At 41.6% G+C, this 23,041-nt stretch overlaps 1 protein-coding gene across 1 annotated transcript in view; it reads right to left on the bottom strand.

Annotated features, from left to right (window-relative positions):
* RAP2A (RAP2A, member of RAS oncogene family) overlaps positions 1-20,510 on the bottom strand; it is a 31,533-nt gene extending 11,023 nt beyond the window's left edge. Inside the window, exon 1 of the mRNA XM_051632407.1 lies at positions 20,197-20,510. Within this exon, the coding sequence (XP_051488367.1) occupies positions 20,197-20,510 (314 nt within the window). The remainder of the gene's footprint in view (positions 1-20,196) is intronic.
* Positions 20,511-23,041: the final 2,531 nt, after the last annotated feature.

Below are 23,041 nucleotides of genomic sequence, written 5' to 3'. Positions count from 1 at the left end.
TGGTCATTATAGTCAGCTTACATTTTCCAGTTTAATTTCAAGGTCTATGAAAAGACCCATCCCATGCCAGTTCTGCTGAAATTGTTTGGCAGACTCACTCTTGTTACAGTGCTTGTAAGTGATTTAGAGGAAATAGCTCTCTTCCAAGAAAAAGCCCAAGAAACAACAACAAAACCCAATGTAACAATGCACTATATGTATTTGCTTCCCCACAGTTATTATTTTCAACCAAAGCACCTGAACACATTACTCCTAGGCACCTTAGAGCTGAGAACTTCTAAGGGACAAGAACACTGGAATTGCTCATACTCAAAGGCCACCTAATAAACCTATATTCCTTTGCTGCAACAGAGGCAAGAGGAAGATGCATATAATTTCTGCATGAAGGATACTAAAGAACTTTCCAGGTTATTTCAAATCACTTCAGAGACAAATTCTTATCTTTAGAGGATCTCTGCATCTACAACCTTGTGCAGATTAAGCCCATCTTCAGCTGTGTCACTTGATTAATGGTAAAAGTGCAAGTACACATGAAAATTCAACAGCCTGCCAGTATGCCCTATGGGAGGAGAGTTCACTATTCCCTGAAGGGAAGTCCTAAAGAAATACCCCTGAGCATCAGGATCTTAGGTAGGCCTTTTCTCAGCACATTTGCAGAACTCCATACACATTTAAGCTATGTCCAACAACATTACTAGTTCCCTTCGCAGTAAGGCTCTGACTCAGGAAGTGAGAGGCAAACAGCACTTGAAGTGCTGGGGATGACAAGGAGCCTGTGACAGGAGTAACAACAGTGTCACTAAAAAGACTAAGGGGTACATAACATCGACTTTCTTAGCAGCAGGTTTGCTCTGAGTGCATCCAAACTATATTCTAATCTTAAGTTCCCTCTCTGTGCCAATGAAAATTCTCGTCTCATACAATTGAGCAACATCATCTTGTTGCAATCTTGGAAGTCCTGGCCACATTTAGTAATTTAGAAACACTGGAATTTTCAAATAAGAATTTTCTATTCCTTGGTACAGTTTAAGAAGCAATAACCACAAGATTCCATTCTATCTAAAATGCAAGATATTTTACCTTTTTCCATTGTGACTAATTCTCTTGTGTCTAAAAGCATTAGAAAAATCAGAATGTCCTACAATTCTGAGATCCCCAGAGGTGCATTGACTTTGTTTAGTTGCTGTCTATACTCAGTTTGTATTGAAAGAAGTCTAGTTGTCCAGAACACTATGGACTGATCGAGAGGCACAGTATGGTTGCTGAAGTACAAAGTTCTTACTCAAAATTTTCAGATACTAAAGCTAAGCATCTAATTTTATGAAAATTGCTTCTACTAGCTGTAGGAATAGTTCAACATATTGAAAATTAGGCCTTATATTTAAGTACTTAAACTTTGGGTCCATAATTGAAAATTATTACTAATGATAGTATTGGTTTTCTGACCCTATTTTTTTGGACCCTATTTGTTAAACTATTTGCCATGTTAATGCATTAATGTTTCTTCCAACAGAATGAGCATGACTGGATATATAAACGGTTTTCAGTTCCTACCAAATGAACAACATATAAAAGAAACCAAAATGAAAGAGACTACCACCTGTCTTTCATTTGCATTGTAAAGTCTTAAAAATAAAAGAGACAATTCTTTAAAATGAAAGGTTTTTTCAGCCATAACCACTTTAATTAAACTTTATCCTGGTACCTTCCGAAAACACATTAAGCATCAAGCAAGAAGAGTGCTGACACATGATTTAGGAGATGTGGGTTCAGTTCCATACCCTTCTGCAGGCTTCCTGTGTGATTTCTAGCAAGTCCCTTGAACTCTGTATCTCTGTTCTCCATTTGAAGAAAACAGTCATCAGATTTAACTTCTGAATGCCTAAGGCACTTAAACACTTCTGAGGTCTTCCATCCTTAGCAATGGAGGCAACCTGAACATTTTGAAGGATGCATTAGCAGTTTTGCTCACTCTTCAAGAGAAAAACATCCTGTGTTCCAGCTATCCCCAGCAGCAGGCTATGTAACACCACAAATCTTCAGGTTTTCTTTACAGATATGTTAGGGCAGATTCTGCGCTAACTTCAAGCTTGCCAGCAAAAAGAATAAAGCTATAGGATTAGGGCATGCCTCAGACCAGGAGAAAGAACACCAGCATGGGGGACAAAGCCAAGCTTGTTACCTCACTTCAACTCCACCAGCTTGAACAGAAACTGCAAAGGCTCACAGTATCTTAAAACATATGCTGACATTGATGGATTTGTCCTCCTTCTTTCTTCTCCACACAAAACTTCTACAAGGTCAAAAGGCCTGCCTCTTCTGATGATGTGGGACTGAACAGGCCCCTCTGCAAAGGCAATGAAAACTGCAGATACCTATTAAAAGCAAAATAAGCCTCTTGCATGTCGTAGAGCAAACCCAAGGATTCTAACTGCTTCATATTTTTAATTTGTTACACTGCTGTATTCAAAGAACTTAACAGTGATCCTAACATGCATTGCCCTTCACCTATCGACACATGCTTTGTCGCAGGAAATTCCTCTCAGAAGCATATTCCTTGACATGCAAACATTTAGATGAACTACTGTAATATTTTAAAATATGCTGTAAACCTACTGTACAAGGAAGCATTGACAAAGGTGGGGGAGGACAAGGAAAGTGACCAAAAATATTTGTACCCATTTAGATGTATGGAAGTTTACACCTGCCATGGGGTTAAAGAAAAATCTTTGAGACAAATATATTGTTAATATTCCATGTGGAAAAACTGAAGCATTATCCAGCACTTCTATAAAGTACAGAGTCTGGCAAGTAATTTATGAGGACAATGGTAGGTCTAGTTTCTTACAGGTTCAGTCAATGCTGATATCAAAAGCTCTAGCCTTCCCTTCTGCCATCTGCTCTTCCCCTTGCCATTCTTCAGTCCATTATTAGGGTTGAGCACATGACCTAGATTTTTTCCACAACCAGAGCACTGACAGGGTCTTTCCCACCAACAACTCAGACAAAACTTATTCATTATTTGGATTTTTACTTAATTCCAGAGTTTGAGCCACAGAACTACTGGGGTGGGAAGGGACCTCATGAGGTCTCTAGTCCAACCCCCTTCTCAGAGCAAGGTCAGGCATTAGGGTTAGCTCAACCAGTTCACTCAGGGCCATGTACAGTTCAGTCTTGAAAACCTCCAAGGACAGACCTTCAACAACCTCTTTGGGAACTTATCCCAGCATTTAATCTAGTTTAACTTTGCCACATAATTAAAAACTTACTGGCAGTTAATGAAGAAAGATGAGATGAGCAACTGAGTTGCATAAGGCTTGTTTCCATAGAAAACGGGCTGAGAAATAAATGTCAAAGCTATAGAAATATTTATATCTATTCATTTATGTAGAGGAACTTATAATCATACTTACAGGACTCACGATAGACACATATCCTAGTATTATGAAAGCAAAGTGAATTAACCAGATTTTACAGCATTAACTAAAGCTTAAGCATAAGTTAATGACAACTTCAATCTCTTTATCCTTGTTTATTTAAACTATAGAAAATGAAACATTTTAGTGGATACACAAAGCAAAAACTTTGGCTAGCAAAAAAAAAAAAAAAAAGCAAAAATGCATTTGTATTTTAAAAGGGCTAGAAGACTATAGTCCTGTAAGGTATTATTTCACTTTTCAAAGTGAACACACTCTTACATGCCTTTAACCAATTCATAACCAGTGATAAAAATCCCATCACAAAACTTAAACTATTCTAATAGGATTTTCTCTAGCTCATTAAAATTACACTTTTCCAATCTTCAAGAATAGGCCTAACAATTAATTCAAAACCTTCTTAGCAGCATCACCTGCTTCCAAAGGATTAGAGTTCAGGAATGATCATGTTGTGCCATCCACTCAGAACCACAGAAAAAGCAACAGCTTCTGCTCCAATTTGAGGTATGAGCCTTCTTACTCCCTAGAAGCTGGAGCTGCTGACTTTGAGCACTATCCAGATTTAGCCTCTGGAAACATATGCAAGTCTGGACCACAAAATTAACCTCTGACAATTTGACTGCCGATATCTGGTTTGCAGAATCAAGCATTATCTACAAATATGAACTGCCTTTCCATAGTGGCTTTTATTTGTTTCTTATTTAAAGAATCTGACCTTTTGCAATGAGCCTAGCTCCAGGTCACCTAAAACTTAAGAAAAAGTAAAATAAATATAATGGGATTAAGAGACAAACATAAATTTCTGCTCTCTCATCAATCCCCATGTAGAAGCTAAGGCTTCTAAGATATCAGAGTTCATATTATATTGCATAGCCTGAAGAGAATTTGTGTGTCTAGTATGAGGTTCCTTTGTTGCCCTAGTAACCAAAGAAGAATATAGTGTGATGTCCTTTAAGCTAATGAAAATATCCTACAAGGCTTATAAAAAATCTTCGCAAAAAATGCTCTGTTGAGACAGATTTCCCTCACAACAGTACACTTGGGTTGCAACTCCAGGTATTTTTCAGAAGACAGACTATTTTACAGAAACTCTAAGCCAGTGGCCATGCTGGTACAGTGACTCAACGTAGGAGAAAACAGTGCAAGCTCCATAATTTTCTCTTTTACTTCATAAGTTCTATAATAACTTCATATCCTTTTGACTATAGTCAAGCCCTCTTTTACCAAAATAAAAGTTGTCACCAAAAAAGAAATGTGAATTTTAAAACCTTGACTAGTTTCATTAGCAGATTCTCTGAATGCCTCTTTACTCCTGCCGATTTTCTATCAGGACATTTGACTTCTAACTCACAAAAGAAAAACATTCTGCCATGCCTTCAGAAAGTTGGAGGCTCTCATCTTACAGAATAGTTCATCTAAGTTTTATCTATGTGCCTGATTTAAATAACTGCAATGTTTGAATGAACAGAGCACTAGGAATGCTTTCTTCTCCGGTTTTCAGAAGTGATCTCCATCTTTAAACAACTAAACCTTTTAACTCCAGAAATTCAATTCAAAAAGAGAGCATCAGCTGGTGAAGTGAAACTTTTCCCATATCTAAACATGAAAATATAAAAATAAGAGCTTACAAAGTTACGTGGGGTTTTGCTTGTTTCTTGTTATTTGCTTGTTGGTTTTTGTGTTTGTTTGTTTGTTTGTTTTTTAAAAAAGGTTTGCCTCATCTTCAAGTATAAAATATTACCTGTATTAAGTGAACATAAAGTATGATTTACTGATAACCTCTCTTCTATATTGAGCATACACTTGAGAAATCATTTTCTTCAGAATATTTTTCATTCTTCCTACAACAAGACAGGCACCAATTACAGAAGAAGACAAGACTACTTCATTCTAAATCAGTGTCCGAAATATACTGGAAGACTTGAAACTAAATTTTACACATTCTAGTATTCAGAACTTTCCTAGTAAGAACTTGTTTATAAAGTGACATCAGATACAAGATATCTAGTACATAAATCACAAAAATCTAAACATTTTATTCTTCCTTGCACGTGTGTGTATGCAGATTTCAAATCTAGTATTTGTGTAACTAATAAAATGAAGCCAGCTACAATAAGGAGCTATTTCTATTGTTGAGCTATTTCTATTTTAACTACCGTATAAATGTTAATTTAACTCTAAGTTTGCAACGCTCTCTTCTCCCAAAAGTTTTACTAACCTGACAGCCATCTCCTTGTCTCTGAAGACAATCTGTGGCACGAAATGACCCTGAAGACCTTTTTCCCTTGCACAGGTTAACCCTATCAGCTATCAGGCCATGCCTGCACTGGCAAGGTTAGCCTCTGGGACTCCATCCCTGCGCAGCTGCCCATGCTGCTGCATTTCCAGGGCTTCAGGCACCTGGGTGCCTTGCACAGTGCCAAAGCTGGGTCAGCAGCACAGTGGGTGCCCCAGGGTCAAAGCCCAAGGCTCCTGGCTGTCAACATCCCTAGGGCACAGGAGCACCTCCACACTGGTGTTTTGCCAGTGGCTGTACAGTGGCTGATGGCCTGTGTCACCCAAAGAAATGGTTACTCAGCTGAAATGATGGAAAGGATGGGCTTTGCTAGCTGCTAGAAATAACAATGCATGCATGTGAGAGACAAAGGGAGAGAGAAAAAGAACTAAAACCTTCACAACAAGAGGTTATGTCTCTTACTGACATTTTTTTCAGAGAGAGAGAAAAAACAAGCAAGCCAGGACAACCTAAATAATATATTTTAAATGTTGCAAATTACCACAAGGACACCAAGTTTAATGTTGCTTAAATTAGGCAGGAAATGAACAATGTGGCTTTTCACTGGCTTAACCAAACTTGTTCAGAAAGGATCTTAAGTGACAAAATTTTCATACATGTACAAAGACTATTCTAAACTATTTTAAGGTTCTGAAGTCTCCTTCTCTGGAAACTTTCAAAACCCATCTGGAGGCATTCCTGTGTGATCTACCCTAGGTGTTCCTGCTGCAGCAGGGGGGTTGGACTTGATGGTCTTCAGAGGTTCATTCCAACCACTATGATTCTGTGACTACCAATTATGGTGAAATCCTTGGTTTTTTTGTCCTGGCTCCTGAACCCACAGGCTGGAAGCCTGAAAAATCCCTCTGCACCTATATCTTTGTATACATGTACATTTTAGTTGCCTCTGAGCAAACTTATTTTTAAAGTGGCAGCATTTATGAAGGGAACAGGTAGTGAAAGATGCTAAGCTATCATGTCCTTTGTTTTATTCTGAGAAACAAAATATCACACCAGTGTTTTAAGGGCTGTTTGTCACATTCTAGGCACAGAAAGGATGATAATTAGTATACTTAACCCTGAAAACCAACAGTAATAATGGTACAAAATTACTTGAGAAAAGATGGATTTCTTTTAAGAAAGAACCTATATTTAAAGGTACCACATATGCCTTAGTGTCCATTACACCTTCTTTACTGAATCATAATTGGTAACTAGAATTTCCTGAAAATAATCCACTAATTATTTTTTCCACATTAAGTTGTCCTATGCAGAAAGGCCATTTCAATTACTATGAAGGTGTGTGCGGGGGTGTGAAGCCCAGACTGTTCCCAGTCCTTTTAATCTAACCACATTTCTTGCTGACAGACAGAAAGTCTTTCAAAGGAAGGTGTTTTGATCATCTCTGGGAGAAGAATGTAGACTTCAATTACCAGTCCAATTATCCCAGCTAGGACGGCAATACAATTGCCTAATTTTAGAGTAATAAGGAACTTTCAAGGTGTGCCTTCTCACCTTTCATCCAAGATTGAGCTTTCCATTGTCCCTCTCTGGCAGATGAAGCTACCATGATGGCAGTCACTATTTCTGAACAAAAAACCATCTGGAGGAGAACTCAACATATGCTAAGTTCAGTCATTTCACACTTTTAGGTGATTTATTTTTGTTCTTTAATATGCTTGCCTCAATTTTAAAACAGAATGCTTTTTTTGTCTATCTTAGTCAAATACAGTTTACTAGGGTTAGAACAAGATAAAGAAAAAAAGCAATATCCTGCAATAAAGAGCAAATCACATTGAATTACCAAGTTTTTGAGAATCTATTGAAAAAATACAGGATAAACTATATTTTTTTTTCCCAAATCCTATTTTCTTTCCTATGTTGAATCTACAAAGTAGCAGTTCTTCCCAGAGGCAAAAACTGTACTCACAGGTTTTCTTCCTCAGTGTGTCCATAAATAGCCTAGGGATAAACCAGTATATGCAATACATGGTACTCATGTCATCCTCCTTTACACTTCCTTGTGTTCCAGAGCAATCTGGACCTTTTAAGTTCAAGTATCCTGACTCCAGTTTTCTGTATATTTTTTTTCCTTTGCAGAACACAGTTACACTGTAAACTTTGGTAGGTAAAAACTGAATTATGTGGATTTGTTTAAGAGTTACAAAAGTAGCAAGACAAAGCAGTCAGGAGAAACCACCTTTCCATCATCAGGTCAGCCTACAATGATGGTTATCCATGTCTTCTTGTAACATAATTTTTAGACAGATAATGGTATTTTGAATGTCTGCTATAGTTCAGTATTATGACTGAGGCTTTAATACTGTCTGCAAGTGCCAGTCACATTGTTTTCTTGAGAAAGGGCCCTGCTTTTAGTTAAACATTCACATTATGTATCCTGCCTATAAAGCACTACAGCTGCCCAGTAGTTGAATTTGGGGCAATAACAAACACAACCAACAGTGTAAATCAAAAAGATGAAAAGAACAGTAGCTCCTGTCCCTCAGGAGGTTGTTCAAGGACTGCATTTACTCACTGTGGTTCCCAAAAACCACCTTTGCACAGAAGTGGGGCAAGTCCAGCAATCCTCCTACTACATCGTTAGTGCATAATCTGAGGTACAGGGTCTGGTGGCAGCAGGGCTATTCCCACAATAAAACCAAATCCTGACATAAAAACTGGTACTTGGAGTGATAACAGAAACAGTATTCTTTGTCAACAGTTGCTAATAGACTCATCATCTGATGGGCAGCAAGCACCTAGCTTTGGTCGCTACGAAGTTTGGTTACAGAGAGCCCTAGAAATAAAAGGGTTAGAGGTGCGACTAAAAACTGCTAGATGGCAAACAGACCCATCAGAAATTTGCAGCAGCAACATATTAAGACAGTGACACTTCAGTAAGCAACAGAGGCTACAGAAGTCTCAGATGGAATGAATATAATGCATATAGTGCCAGACTAGAGACAAAATCACTAGGTATCCATTCACACAGGCCAGGCAAAATTATCTGACCCATTATGCTATCTTTAAAGGCAGCAGAGGGTTCTTCAAACCTAATCCCATCAAAACATAGCCACTCATTCACCACATCAACAGGCAGCCTGGCTCTTCCACAATTTGAATAAAATTTGGGAATATTTGGATTGAGTGAGATTCCAGAACTTGCTATCCTGCCTAAATTTTATAGAATATTGAGGCTCAAGGAGTAGAAGGCTTCTTACTCTCACATGGCCAACCTACAATAACTACCAGAGAAACAGAGGATATATTATGACAGCTCACCGAGCAGCCGCAGCTTATAATGTTGAGTTGAGGTTGCAGATTCAAACTAGGGGAAACACAGAGGAGAGGCCTATGAAGACTAATTAATCAGGTTTATTCATATTTGATATTTAACATTAAAACTGTGGACTCTCGGCAGAGTATCCTGTTATCAACTGTTTCTCCACTTTCTCCCTAGGAAAGAGTCTGTTATCCCCCAGACAACTACTTGCATGAGAACAGCCACCTAAGAAGATTCGACTCCCTGCATAATGTTATAATCCACTATATAATATAACCTGTGTGTAGTACTCTTTTTTAGAGAAGGAAGACATTAGAAGTACAAGAATTGTCAAGTCCATGCTGTGGATGATTTGATCATCAAGTCTGGTCTACTGAATATTCTGTAATAACAAGATCCATACGAAAGCGTTCAGGAAAACACTACTCAAAACATAAGGTACAAAACCAATGTGAAAATGAAGGAGGTAAAGAGAGAAAAATATTTCTGGGCCTGAATGCAAAACCAAGGTAGGTAAAGATACTGGGACTCCAGAAGAATTAGGGAACAGTGTCCAAGAGACTGCTTCACAAAATTTCTGCCTATGCACTTAATTTCTTGACAGGCCACATTGATCTAATGCTTTTGGCAAAAAAAAGGTAACTGTCTTGCCTACATCTGTGCAAGCCCAGCTGAGCCATATATTGTAACCACAACAGGGTCACACACTTAAGCTCTCTTGGGATTTATAGATGAGGTATGCAAGCAGTCAACTCCCTTGGGAGGCCTAATTCACTAAACATTCTTCTGTGAATCTAGTAACACCAATAGTAAGATACTCAGTGAAATACACAGCAGATATCACTTCCACAGAAAACCATGGGAATAAAAGCAAGAAGTGACAATGCTGTTTCTCACATTTAATGCAGCAGTACAGTGATTACAGCACTGAAGGAGGTGAAAGACCTGCACCATACACTTTTTTCGTCATAGTTTTGCATCTGCTTTTCCCATAAGACTGCTCTAAACACTAAGCTATGAGTTGAGAAAATACTCCTCAATCTTCCTGTTGAAGATGCACCACTCTGCAGGCAAATACAAATACATGAAGGCAACTTCACAAATCCCAAGAGAACATCAACAGATCAGGTAGAGAGGCTGAAGAAAGAAACTAGGGACTGACACCCAGGGATTTCTGAGGACTGCTTATTTACTTGAGATTAAGAAGTCACTGCAAAAAATGCAAAATCAATATCCCATACAGTGAATAGCCACCAGAAGACTCCTCTAGTCCACATGACCATACTACCTCAAGAAAGGTCAGTTGTTGCTCCATGATGATATAGTGGGTTCCATTTTTCTCCCATTCTTTTAGAATGTCAGCGTTCTGATCAGTGAGAGGATATACCTCTCAAAAGAAGAGATTCTATAGACATAAGGAGAGAGTGTAAGTGGTTTGCTGCAAGAGGACTACACAACTGGGAGCAAAGCAGATTTCTAAAGAACTGACAAAGAAACACTAACCTATTTTGCAAGACCCATCTCTCGTTTATTTCTCAATGAAATGCAAGAGAAGGCTGACACTGGGGCATGGGGCAAGAATGGAAAAAAAACACCTTCTGCAGTACGTTGCATGTTTAGAAGATCAATGCCAGGATTCCCTGCATCCATTCTGCTTTGGACAGCATCCTCCTGAACACTTGTTATAAAAATGAAACCAAGCCCTCCTACTCTCAAAACCCCCACCGCACAACACAGAGGTTATCTGTTAAAGACCCCAATGCAAATTAAACACCTTTAAGTGGTACTACATTGACCCCTCACTCCCCCCTGAAACCTAACACCCACACAAATGAATTAAAGCAATGGGAGAATTAATTCCAAACCACTGCCTGGATTTTGACTGTGGACCGCACCTTCAACCCAGCAGAAGGTGACTCATGATTCTCCCTTTCAGGCATTGTAGGGAATAACCTGCATGTCAGCTACCAAGAATCTAACTGCGTTGGAGACGGATACCTTCTTTAAGCAGTGAGATGGAAAGCCTGGATTTGATTGGAAACTGAGAAGCACTTAGACTAGCTAGGTATTTTTTTTTTGGGTGGGGATGACAGGCATCTGATCAAATGCTCCAGAAGAAATAATCCAAGGTGATGATCTTTCACCTTCCAATTTTCAAAAACAAATCGCATTCCTAAAGTTTAAAAAAACACCTAAAAACAAACCTTGACCACTTTATTTTCAGCAGCAATATTAAAGCAAAAGAGGTGCAAATTTTAAACCTGGAGACAGAAGATGACTGCTAGGAAAACCCTTTACAACATCATGTATTTTTGGTAGTAGAAAGTAATCCACAGACTGAAAACATACCTTCATTTAAAAAGTCTACAAATAGCAAGACACAAATAACAACTGCTGTCGTGTAGCTCAAAAATACACACATCTAAGATTCTGCATCATGGCCAAGAACAATTAAATACAGAAGTGGGTGGAAAAAAAAACAAACAGATTTTCTCCTCCACGCACTCATTTATATCTTTTGGGGGAAATTATGTAAACCCCAAACATTTCATACTCACCGTTCTGTTCTGACTAAAACAACGAATTTCTAAAATTTGAAAATGAAATTGAAAACACAATAAGAAAATTTCAAAGGAAAAGCAGTTTTTGAGGAAAGAATTTATGCATTTCTAGATAGGTCTTAAAAAGTAATGTTTTTTTCAAAAGAAAAGAGTATTCCAATTATTGGCACATTTATAAAACATTTCAAGTAAGATTTTGTACAGCAGTTAAAAAGATGTTATAGCAATATGGGAAAGTATAACCAGATCTAATCAGATAAAGCTGTTTCATCAGTCCTGGCTTATTCTCTATGCTGTAAAATACATGAGGAGTAAGAGGGCAAACAGTACAAATATTCTTCTGCTAAAACTTGCTCATCACCACAAGGGCACATATAGCCAGCCCGGAGGCAATTTGTGTGGTTATTTCTCAAAATCATCTTTTCTTGCAATTAATGAGAAATCCAGTACTAAAGCTCTTCTTCACAACACTCAGTGCACTTGAAGTTCAGGGCCCTTATTCAATTCATTTCCAGTTCAAATTAAATTGTAGTTGAGTTGACATTCACATGGGAATCTCAAACACTATTAATCTTTTAGTTAAGGTGGCTACTTGTTCAGCAGAACAATAACAGGAAATAATAAAATTATTCTATAAATAAGAGCTATATTTTATCTTCCCCCAGAACACTACCCTAAGCTATTACATGCTGATATTTTAAAATTATTTCCTGTCTCACTCATTACCCTGACTTTTTGCAGAAGATGGTAACAGTATTTTAAAAGATTCTGAGGCGCTACCTACATGACACAAGTGATGTTTCAAAACAAGATAATCAACTCTAAAAACACGAACTCCTTTTTTTGTCCTTCACCTGGTATTCGACCTAGTCTAGGCCTAATCAAGACAAGTATTAAAATATTGTCATGATTGCATTTTTAAAGAGTACAGTACCAACTAATTGAGATAGCCCCATTAAATTAATGTTCAGAAAGGATAACAGGCTCATATCACACCTTTAATTCTCTTGTCTAGACTAGGATTTAAGACAACACAGCCAATAAAATGCGACCCATTGACAAAGAAAGTGTTTTATTTGCATTCATCACTGTAAACTGTACCTAGACTATACTGTTTTGCCTTGGTGCAGTAAAAAATAAATACTATTCCTGTATTGGAAACCTCTGGGAAAAAAAAGAGCCAAACAGACCAGCAGGAAGCTAATAAATAAGATAATAGGAAGAAATAACTATAGCTCTTGTTACCTTAACAATCACATACATCTTTGTACAGGTCACTACATGCCAGGATAATTTAGCACTGCAGTCTCAATTACTTCCCTATTCCCTCTCAAAACGTTATCATCACATACCACCTGCACAATTTAGAGAGAAAAAGAGGAAAAAATAGAAGATACTTGAGCAACACATGCAATATTTCAGAAATGAAATAACTAGTAACTCCATGTTTGATCTTAGGTGCAAAAAAAAAAAAAATAATAAAAATCTGACAATGAACTATTAAGGCGAAAACTAGAAAAATTTAATGATTTTTGGGGGAGACACCCACTCAGACATTTAAAATGTTATTAATCTAAAAAACTTTCAGTCACTAAATAATGTCAGTTTTTGAAATTTCAGTCCAAGAAGTGTGCCTGGTAATACAAAAGCTTTAGCTAAACATACTGTTACCCAGAATGTTTTATGTATGGCCAAACAACAAAATTTGTTTCTATCCACATACTGTTCAACTGAAGTGTGGAGAATCATGGTTATTTTGAAAGAAAACATGCAAGTTACTGCCAATGGTGTTGGCTATAAAAAACAGTATTTAAAGAATTATTGTCCTACATGCAAAACAGAAATTCTAATGAGGAATTATTTTTTTGTATAAAATTTTCCAAATATTCATTGTCAAAAAAGCTTAATGAATAGCAAGATAGAAAACATTCAACCCCAAGTATTAATGCTATATTATTGCACTAGACTACGAAAACCATTAAAGTCACTGTTACATTTGATCTTTAACACATTAAATAGTATTTTTACAACACCGACATAATCAACAAACACTGCACAACTAAAAACAAACTTAAGAAGTCTTGCCACATAGTATTCTACCATTTGACAACTGCAGCTATCCATATTTATTCATACATTTCTACAACAACATGAGCTACAGTGGCAATTAAGACCTGAAAAGAGAAGATGATGCTAAGCAGATACAGGCATCATGAAAAAGATACGCTATACTCTAAACTAGCAGAATCTAAGCTAAACATGCATACAAAAGGAGCTTGCCTACCTGGCTTTTTCAATAATAGTCCAAAGAACACCTAAAAAGCAGGAGGGGATAAAAAGATTTATTTTCAGTGCCCACATACGGAGATTATCATGTCACTCTACCTTACAAAGAAAAAAAAAATAATACTGGAAAGGAATACCTATACAATTAGCTGGAGGTAGGGGGAAGCAACCATAAAGACCCCAAACATTAGAAGACTCTGGTTATAAGCACTGTCTCAAATTTTCATGATTTCCACAGAAAGTAACTTTAAGTAATATGAATATTTCAGGTTATCAAGAGAGCAAGGGGAAAAAAATAAAATTAAATAAAATAAAAAGTCAAAAGAACTCTGAAAGTATGGAATTTAATTCAAAAGCTTCTACAGGAAAACATTAAAGGTATTATGTTTCAAAGACGCATGAGCATCTTGAAATATCTGAGTTAAAGAATAAGCTAAGCAACTTTAAAATAATCTTCTATAGCTTAAAATTGCACACTGTCAGAGACATTTTTTAGAGGATTGTCTGTGTATGAATTCTCCAGTTAAATCAAAAAACCTATAATTTTGTCTGACAGAATTAGTTCGCTAATTTTCAAATTAAAACAAAGGTAGATTAATGAAAAAAAAAAATATATCTGAGTTTAAAATGAAATAAATGTTACAGTAAAGTCCTGTGTCCTGTGAATTCACAGTCTTTCTATTATAGACCTTTTCTAGGGGACAGTCCACGTATCAGTTCCCCATTAAGACACAGGAGATGGCCATACAGCTGAAGGCTCTGATGTTATATACAGGATTGATTTGATACAACTGACTACCTGTGTTTACCACTTTTTTATATCTCTACAGATGCTTAAAATAGTTGCATTTTCTTCTTGTAAATTGATCAGGTTTTCACCTGAGAAACAGCTATCCATAGGTGCTCCTTAGAAAAAAACCAAAACAACCCACCTATGAAATTCCTAGACACTGAGCACTTAGGTATTTCTTCCTGGAAGGCTGGAGCCATGTTTGTGGTCGAATGTGCCGTAGCAGTGTTTATGATGAATTCTCAAAATAGTTCTCAAAATTAGAAAAATAAGAAGTAGAAATAAATAGAAATGGAATAGGAAAAAGATTAGAAATACACAGAATTTCAGAAAACTGGTAAATTCAACCTTGCTTAAAGAGCAGTTATCAGAGAGCTAAAGAACTAATTAAACTATTTCATTTCCTCAAAACTCTCTATTTACTGAAAGTCATTTGTATGATCATATGATGTAGTTAAAATGAAGAACTGAGCCCTAATGTGCTAAATGATCTTTGAATAAAGACCATATTTAGTTTCATAGTACTTGGAAAGCAACATTTTCAAACTAGACATTTGAGTAATTTGTAATTCCAAGTATAGTTTTTCAGACTTAATCATCGTTAAGCCACTAAATACATCAATTAACATTGACTCAAGATGCTGATTTCACAATTAATAAATTTCAGTAATTACCTCTCTTGTATGTTTTAAATTACCACACAGAATCCCTAGACTGAGAGGTAGAGTTTCATCCTCATGATAAACACCACCAAAAAGTAGATTCTCAACTCATCGAGACATACCCGTGATATTTCATAGCAATATACCTATATTATTTAGCCTGCATTTTCAGACAACCTAAATTAATAAATTTTCTGGTCTTTGCTTCCTAGAGAAAAAGCAACTGATTAATGAAAAGCTTTTTCCCCCCTCCACTACTTGAAATAAAGCATTTCTGAAAAATACTATTATAAGTGGACTCTGTTAGGTTTTCCAAAACATGAATACAACAGTGCTGTCTTTAAAGTGTTGGTGAGACATCTAGAGAACCTATTACAAGTGAAGAACTGTGAATTAACTTTGCAAGGGTTTTTTTATTTCTGTGCTTTAATTTACTGGCTGAATAAATATATTAATACTTCTCTATTTCATGGGGTTCTACTAAAATTATACATATTAAAGCCTGTAGAACAGACTGAGAAGTTTTAATACTGAATACTATATAAGCATCTAGAATATATATCCAACGAGGTTTAAACATACCTTCAGGCAAGAAAAAAATTGGCAAAGTCATATCCAAAATGAGAATTCAGTATATTGTAAATATCAGCAGATTCTCTTCAGAGACCTTTCTAATCACACAGAAGAAAAACGCAACAGTGTTAGAATTTGCCTAACTCATTTTTTCACAAAACAAGTGACATTTCTTAATCTGCATACTCACTACTTCTTTCTAAACCTTGATATCTAACTGGAGGGTACCACTTCCAGTCTGTTTCATTTGACAGCTTCTGTTCTTACTTCACTGCAGACCTTCACTAGCATGGGCCCACTCATCCAGTTTAGCCTTGTTCTCACAAATCAAAGGCTTCTCCAGAAAACAGTTAATCCTGAAACTAGAGTGGGTTCTGACTGCAGCATAAACAACAGGCAGGTCTTTGCTGCCCAGCTTGCAAATCCTTTTTGGAAGGAAAGAAGGTCCCAGAGTTGCAGCACCTACAAACGCACAGATAACATTTTGTTTAGTATCTCATCAGGAGGCAGCAAAGCAGCACTTGAATCCCTTTATCCTTCTTGTACACAGAAAGCAAGGAGTACCCTTCAAAGCTACCACATTAAAAAAAAAAAAAAAAAAAAAAAAAGATTATGTACCTTCTGCCTTCCTACCAGCAGAAACCCTCAGCATTTGCAAGACTCAGAAGAAACGAGGTTTAACAGACGTATTTGGCACATGTGGGATCCAGAAACCGGTACTAGGTGCCTGAAACCCAAAGATCATGTGGTTGGAACAATGGATTTCAGATAAGCAATCAATTGCACAGCAAACAGGAGCTCCCAAACTGTTTACTTAACTACCATCACCAGTGATAACAGCTTCAAAGAAGCATGGAGGCAATCTCAAGCTCCTAAACCTGGAGACCGACCCCATACCTCTAGCCTCATTCTGCACAACCTACCACCCCACACTAGGACACAACCCGTGTCCTCCTACCTTCTGAATGCAATCCTTATCCTGCAAAACAATACATCCAAAGCTTCACCCACCTAGGACACATGCCCTGTTACAGTTTCCTGCTCCCCCCGTACCCCCCATACTGATCCTAAAGCACAAGCTCCAGGCAAGCAGGGCTAGCTGCAGGCGCTGCAAAAAGCTGACTGCAGAAGCAATTGTTTTCTACAGCAGAAGCTATAGCCAAGCTGCTTCTTGGGTAGAAACTATTGTAAGACACAGCATCTGGAGAAGGAAGGACAGCAGCTGTGGTTTTGTACCACCGAGATCCTTCATCCAAAGCTGGCAGCACGCTGTGCAGTGGGAAACTGGCCCAGAGTAGTGAGCACTTCTGAAACCTTTTCCTTCTCCTTGTCCTGTGTCTAGCCAAAACTGCTGGAGGTGCGCCCATCTGCTCAGAACTGACAGGGCTCCCTTCCTGAAGACAAAGCACCTTGTCACTAGACAAAAATGTTTTATTTACTTCAAAATGAAGAATATGGTTTACATGTAAACCATTTCTCAGGAAAGAACTTTAATTACCTGCTTAAAAGCTATGGAGGCAACCTCCAATCTTGTTAAAGTTCTCTACTATGCCTGAAAGGGATGCAAGACACCCACACTACACAAGAAAGCTTCACTTTATAGCTTTTCCATTAGGAGACTTCTCTGTAGACTGGGAGACCTGGATTTCAGTCCTGTTTCCAAGTCTCTTACACATTTTTTAATATTAAATAGCCACTTAATGAGAACAGAAACTATACCAGCAAGAGTGATATCAACCTCTTCTAAACACCAATTTCAGAGTTAAGCAAAAGTCCACCTGTTTCCTCTCTTTCATTCACAAAAATGTCATTCATTCTTATAAAGTAACTCCACATCATCAGCTGGAGTGAAGAACTCCCTTAGCTTAGTTTGGTCTTGTACGTGGTGGTTAGACCAGGGGTGTAGAAGACTCAAGCATGCATCTCTTAACTGGAAGAGGAAATTTCACTTGGCTTTGCTACTTCTTGGAAGAGTAATTAAAATTACTCCCTCATTGCATAGTAACAGAGGGATTCTTTCATAAAGAAAAAAAAAATAAATGGAAAGGACAACATGTAAAAGGTAAAGATACCTACACAGAGACCTGGCCAATTGGTTTTCAGGTACAATGTAAGTTCAGAATTTGTAGATCATGGTTTTGTATCAATATAAAGCATAATGTTGTCATTTTAAGGTACATCGCAACCAAAAATCCCTAAGTAAACAGGACTATGATTACTTGTCTCTCAACATGGATTAAACACACTTCTACAACTGTAAATTATAATTTAGAAATCATTGTACAGATACATATTATATCTGTAAACACACATTCTTCCAGTTTAACTGGTAAAAAGCATGTGAGCTTAAGTTAACAGCAAATTAGTTCTTTACACTGCCTGTGAACTTAGGTCAAGCTTCAAAACATAACACCATCACCCACAAATGTAAGATAAGGTATGCTGACAAGATCTGGGACACTTGCTGAAACTGTATGTCTTTAATATTGCAAGTCAACAGCATGTATCTTTTGACTATAACTCAACTCAAATTTTCTGGACTTAAGCTGCTTTTAGATTACTTTGCAGAAGTGAAATTTAAGATCAAAACACTGCTCGTATGACTTTCACAAAGTAGCTAACCAAAAGCTGAAGTCTTGCAGTAAAAGAGCTGGCAGAAGAAAAACAAAAGCAGCATTCAGACCCACCCTCAGCAAGGCTGAGTCCATGTAACTATGGAAGTGCAAGTTGCTTTCTACTCTGCTTCACCTACCTACTACTGCTTGTCAGCTGGGGTCTGAATGCAGATGTTCCATTGCAAGCTGCAAAAGCCACAGCTGGGCATGCAGAGACTAAATGAATGCATATCCCTGATAAAATAAAGGAAAACCAAAAGCATCTATTAATGAATGAAATCTACTCTTACTTAAAGAAAAAAGCATTCTTCTGTAAGGCAAGTATGAAGAAGAAGGATCGCGAGCACACGGGAAATGCACTTTCCATAATAAATTCAAAGTAACTTCATCACGCTGCTCTTTAGAAATCTCCAGTGAAAAAAGTTAGGACACACATTAAGCAACACCTTCTATGAGAAAGTTGCAGGTCTCCAAAAATATCAGCGCTTACCCTCCTCCCTGCCCTTTCCCCTACTCCCCTGTTTCAAAACACATCTTCCTCAGGCCTTGATCTGGGATGGTAGTTGCAGCAAACAGACCATACCCAACCATAGGATCGGCCACTATCATCTCTTATGCCTCACTCTACATTGAGATGCAAACCCAACAGCTGTGGTCCAACTAAGTTATTTACAGGGGGTTTCCCTTTCAGATGTCCAAGCCAAAGCTACAACCAGTTCTACGGCACAATTACAACCTCCCCCCACGGGCAATAACAGATCTCGGTCTGTGATGATCTGGCCAGCGGCATTTTCTCATCCACGCTCCGGTTCAGACGGTAGCTACGACTTCCAAGGGGTGCATCTACCTTCATGTTAAGGGCGACTGGCTGCATTTCAGTCCCCGCCATCTCATCGATCGACGCGTATCTGAACCCGGTCGCGGTTACCAAACCACCCGGGCAGCAAGCCCCCCTGCTCCACCACCGCGGCACCTCCCTCTCGGGACAGGGCGGCCGGCAAGGCGGCCGTGGGAAACCCGAGGGAGAGGCGGGCACACACACCGGGCCTGCCGCTCTCGGCTGGCCTCTCCCAGCCCAGCAAGGGACTGGCGCTCTGTCTGCGCTTTTAGGAGGAGCGGGAAGTTCGCGGACATACCTACGCAGGTACCCGGGCGGGCAGATCTCCATCTACCTCTGAAGACCCTGCGCTGCACGAAAACACCCCCGCCAACCAGCCCGCCAGCAAAGTACACCGGGGGGGCTGACCCGATGCAGCAGCAGCAGCAGCACGGGGGGGGACTCCTCCTCCGCCCCCCGCTGCCAGCCGCGGCACAGACAGCCGCCCGCCCGCCCCCGGCCAGCCCAAGGGGCGCCCCGAACCGGGAGGAGGAGGGGAGGGAGGGAGGGAGGGCGAGCCCCCTGGAGCCCGCTGCCCCCGCTCCGCCAGCCCCACGGCCGCCCCCCGCCCGCGGGGAGCCCTGCGCTGCGGGGGAGGGCGGGGAAGGAGGGTCCCGCCGCCGGGCGGGAAGCGGCGGGGCAGGCACCGGAGCGGGCGGCGGGCAGGGCGCGGGCCGGCGATCCGGGCACCGCGGGGCGGCCCGGCGGGGCCGGGCACCGCGGGGGAGGAGGGAGCGGGCGGGGAGGGGGGGACGAGCGGCCCGCAGGCCTTGGCGAGCCGGGCCGCAGGTGGGCGTCGGGCGCGGCCGTCGGAGGAGCGGCCGCCGGGCAAGTCACCTCTTGACGCGGATGATCTGGTCGCGCATGGGTCGGATGTCCTGGAAGCTCTGCTGGTTGACCAGGCTGTAGACCAGGATGAAGCCCTGCCCGTTCTTGATGTAGAGGTCCCGCATGGAGGCGAACTGCTCGGTGCCCGCCGTGTCCAGGATCTCCAGGACGGAGGGGGAGGCGTCCACCTCGATCTCCTTGCGGTAGAAGTCCTCGATGGTGGGGTCGTACTTCTCGATGAAGGTGCCGGTCACGAACTGCACCGTGAGCGCCGACTTCCCCACCCCGCCCGAGCCCAGCACCACCACCTTGTACTCGCGCATCCTCCTCCTCCTCCTCCTCCTCCTCCTCCCGCCGCCGCCGCCAGCGCGGACCGACCTCCCGCCCGACCCGCACCTGCCGACGGACCCTCCTCACCCCCCCGCCATCGGCCGCCCCGCCCCGCCGCGCCGCGCCGCGCCCTGCCCGCCCCCGCCCCCGCTCCGCCCCGTCCCGTCCCGCCCCGCCCGGGGCCGCGGCGCTCGGGGCTGCGGCGGGGGAGGTGGGGCGCGGCCCCGCCCCCTGCCCCTGTCGCCACGGCAACAGCCAACCGGGAGGGCGGGGGGGGAGCGGCGGGCGGCGCCTGGTCACGTGGCACGCCCCCCTCCCCGCCCTCCCCAGCCAATCGGCGGGCGCGGCAGCAGCACGTGACGCCGGCGGCGGTGGCGGCGGCTCGGCGGGTGGCGGACGCTCCTCCCCCCCCCCCACACCCCCCCCCCCACCCCATCCTCCCGGAGCTGTCGCCCTGGAGACAGCGGCCCCGCCCCCGCCGCACGCGCCTCCCGGAGGGCCAACCAGCGGCCGAGCAGCCGTCACGCGGCGGGCGGGCTGGGCCAATGGGAGCGCGGCGGGCGGGCGCGGGCGCGCGCGGCGGCGGGGCCGCCCCCGGAAGTGCCGGTGAGGGCCCCGCGGCGGCGGCGGCGGCGGCGGCGGCGCTCGGTGCCCGGGCAGCCCCCAGGGGCGGGGCCGGGGCTGGGGCCGGGACAGGCCCCCCCGGAGCGGCCTGTGGCCCCGGCGGGCGCTGCCGTCGCACGGGGGGAGGGAGGGAGGGGCGGGGCGGTTGGGGGAGGTGGCGGCCCCTGCGCTGCCATCCGTCCCGGTAAGGAGGGAGGGAGGGAGGGAGGGAGAGGCCTTCTGGGGCCGCCGGAGGGGGAATCCTCGCGCAGGCCCCCGGGTTCTGTCCCCCGGTGCACCGGGGGGGGAGGGCATCTCCGGCGCGGTGAGTTCTCGCTGCGGCGTGCGCGGAGGGCCATGAGTCTGCAGAGCAGTTGCTCTTTCTGAAGGCTGCTGGAAGAGGAGCTCACTTCTGGGGCTGCGTTGCTTGTAGTCCCGACTTTCCCTTTGCGTTGTCACGTCTTTATCTTAAGGAAGGCCTGCGGCGTCAGCCTGCTTTCCAGACGTGTCCAGTTCGGCTTCATTGTTGACTTGTTTTCATGTTTCCAAACCTAACTGGGGTTTTTTGAGCAGCAGGTGTATTACTGGCCTTTTGGATACATTTGTCCTCTCTCTGTTGCTTAAATGCTTACTCTATTCCCTGCTTTAAGCTTTCTGGTGTTTTGCTCTGGCCTTCTGCTATTACAGTTTCACTTTTCTCTCTGTTTTTTTTGTTTGTTGTTTTGTTTGTTTGTTTTTTAACTGCAGAGGTTCACAATAAATTAATCTTAGATGCCCAAAGCTTTGGTCTGTCTAGGAGAAAGAAGAATATATGCTGGCCTCTCGTAGTGCCCATGTGGTAAAAAACCACCAAAGCAAACCCAAACCCCACACGTCTGTGTGATGTAAATATGTTCAATACCAAAGAAGTGCAGGTTTTTAGTGGACTGTCAGAATCCATTTGTAAATGTTGCAGAACCTAGTCAGTCTAGTCAGATATGAGTAATGATTTCATGAATAATCTCATTTCTGTTGGTGACTTGAGACCTTCAAGTAATAGAAACGAACCTACAATAGCATATAATAGCACAAAATGCAAGATACTGCACGTATGGATTAATAAGTATTGTCTAAAGCTGGGAACCCTCGGGCAGGCTAATGGGAAAATACCTGAGCTTAGTAGTCAATGATGATAGGAAGCTGTCAATTTAATGTGGTTGGGAAAAAACAAATGTGATTGTGGTATATGCACAGTCAAGCATCTGGGTGACTAATGAGACAGTACTGTGTCCAGTTTTGATAAACCATGTCCAGGAAGGAGGAACTTGTACAGAAATAAACCCAGGAGGGTTACTGGAAAAGGACAAAGCTTATCTACAGGAGCACATGAGGAATATTTGTCTGATTAACCTACGGAATTTTTAGTGCAGAAGAGGGTTATGAGTAACCAGTTAACCAGGCTAGAGTCAAGCAAATAGGCATTTAAACTAATGAACAATATTTATAGAAGAGCATTGATCTAAACTGCGTGTCATCTAGATAGAAAACTATGAGCTGTGTCAGAGGACAACGAGCTTCACCTTCTGTTAGGCACAGTGAAAGATTATTGTGTCTAGCAGGCTTTAAAATGTGGTGTGCTTCAGAGTAGCAGGAATATGATGTGCACTCTTACAAAACAGATATAAGTGACCTGTGTTGAAGTGAGGAGATGTGGGCCTCCCTTCTTACTCCTCCTGAGACTGGAACAAGCTCCTGATACTCAGTACTTCTCAGGAAGAAGCTGTTGACTGCTGGTTTGTGATGAGGATGATGCTTGGAGTGGGAAGGCAGTGGTTCAGGAGGAGGCTGACTTTGACAGGCAGCCAAAGCATCTTTTCCCCTAATAATGGTAGTGGGGAGATGTGTGCAGGGACTAAAGAAATGTACAAAACTGAAATACAGG

Source organism: Apus apus, chromosome 1 (genome assembly GCF_020740795.1).
Source record: "Apus apus isolate bApuApu2 chromosome 1, bApuApu2.pri.cur, whole genome shotgun sequence".
In the NCBI taxonomy this organism is placed as follows: Eukaryota; Metazoa; Chordata; class Aves; order Apodiformes; family Apodidae; genus Apus; species Apus apus.
This window is presented reverse-complemented; position numbering and strand designations above follow the sequence as displayed.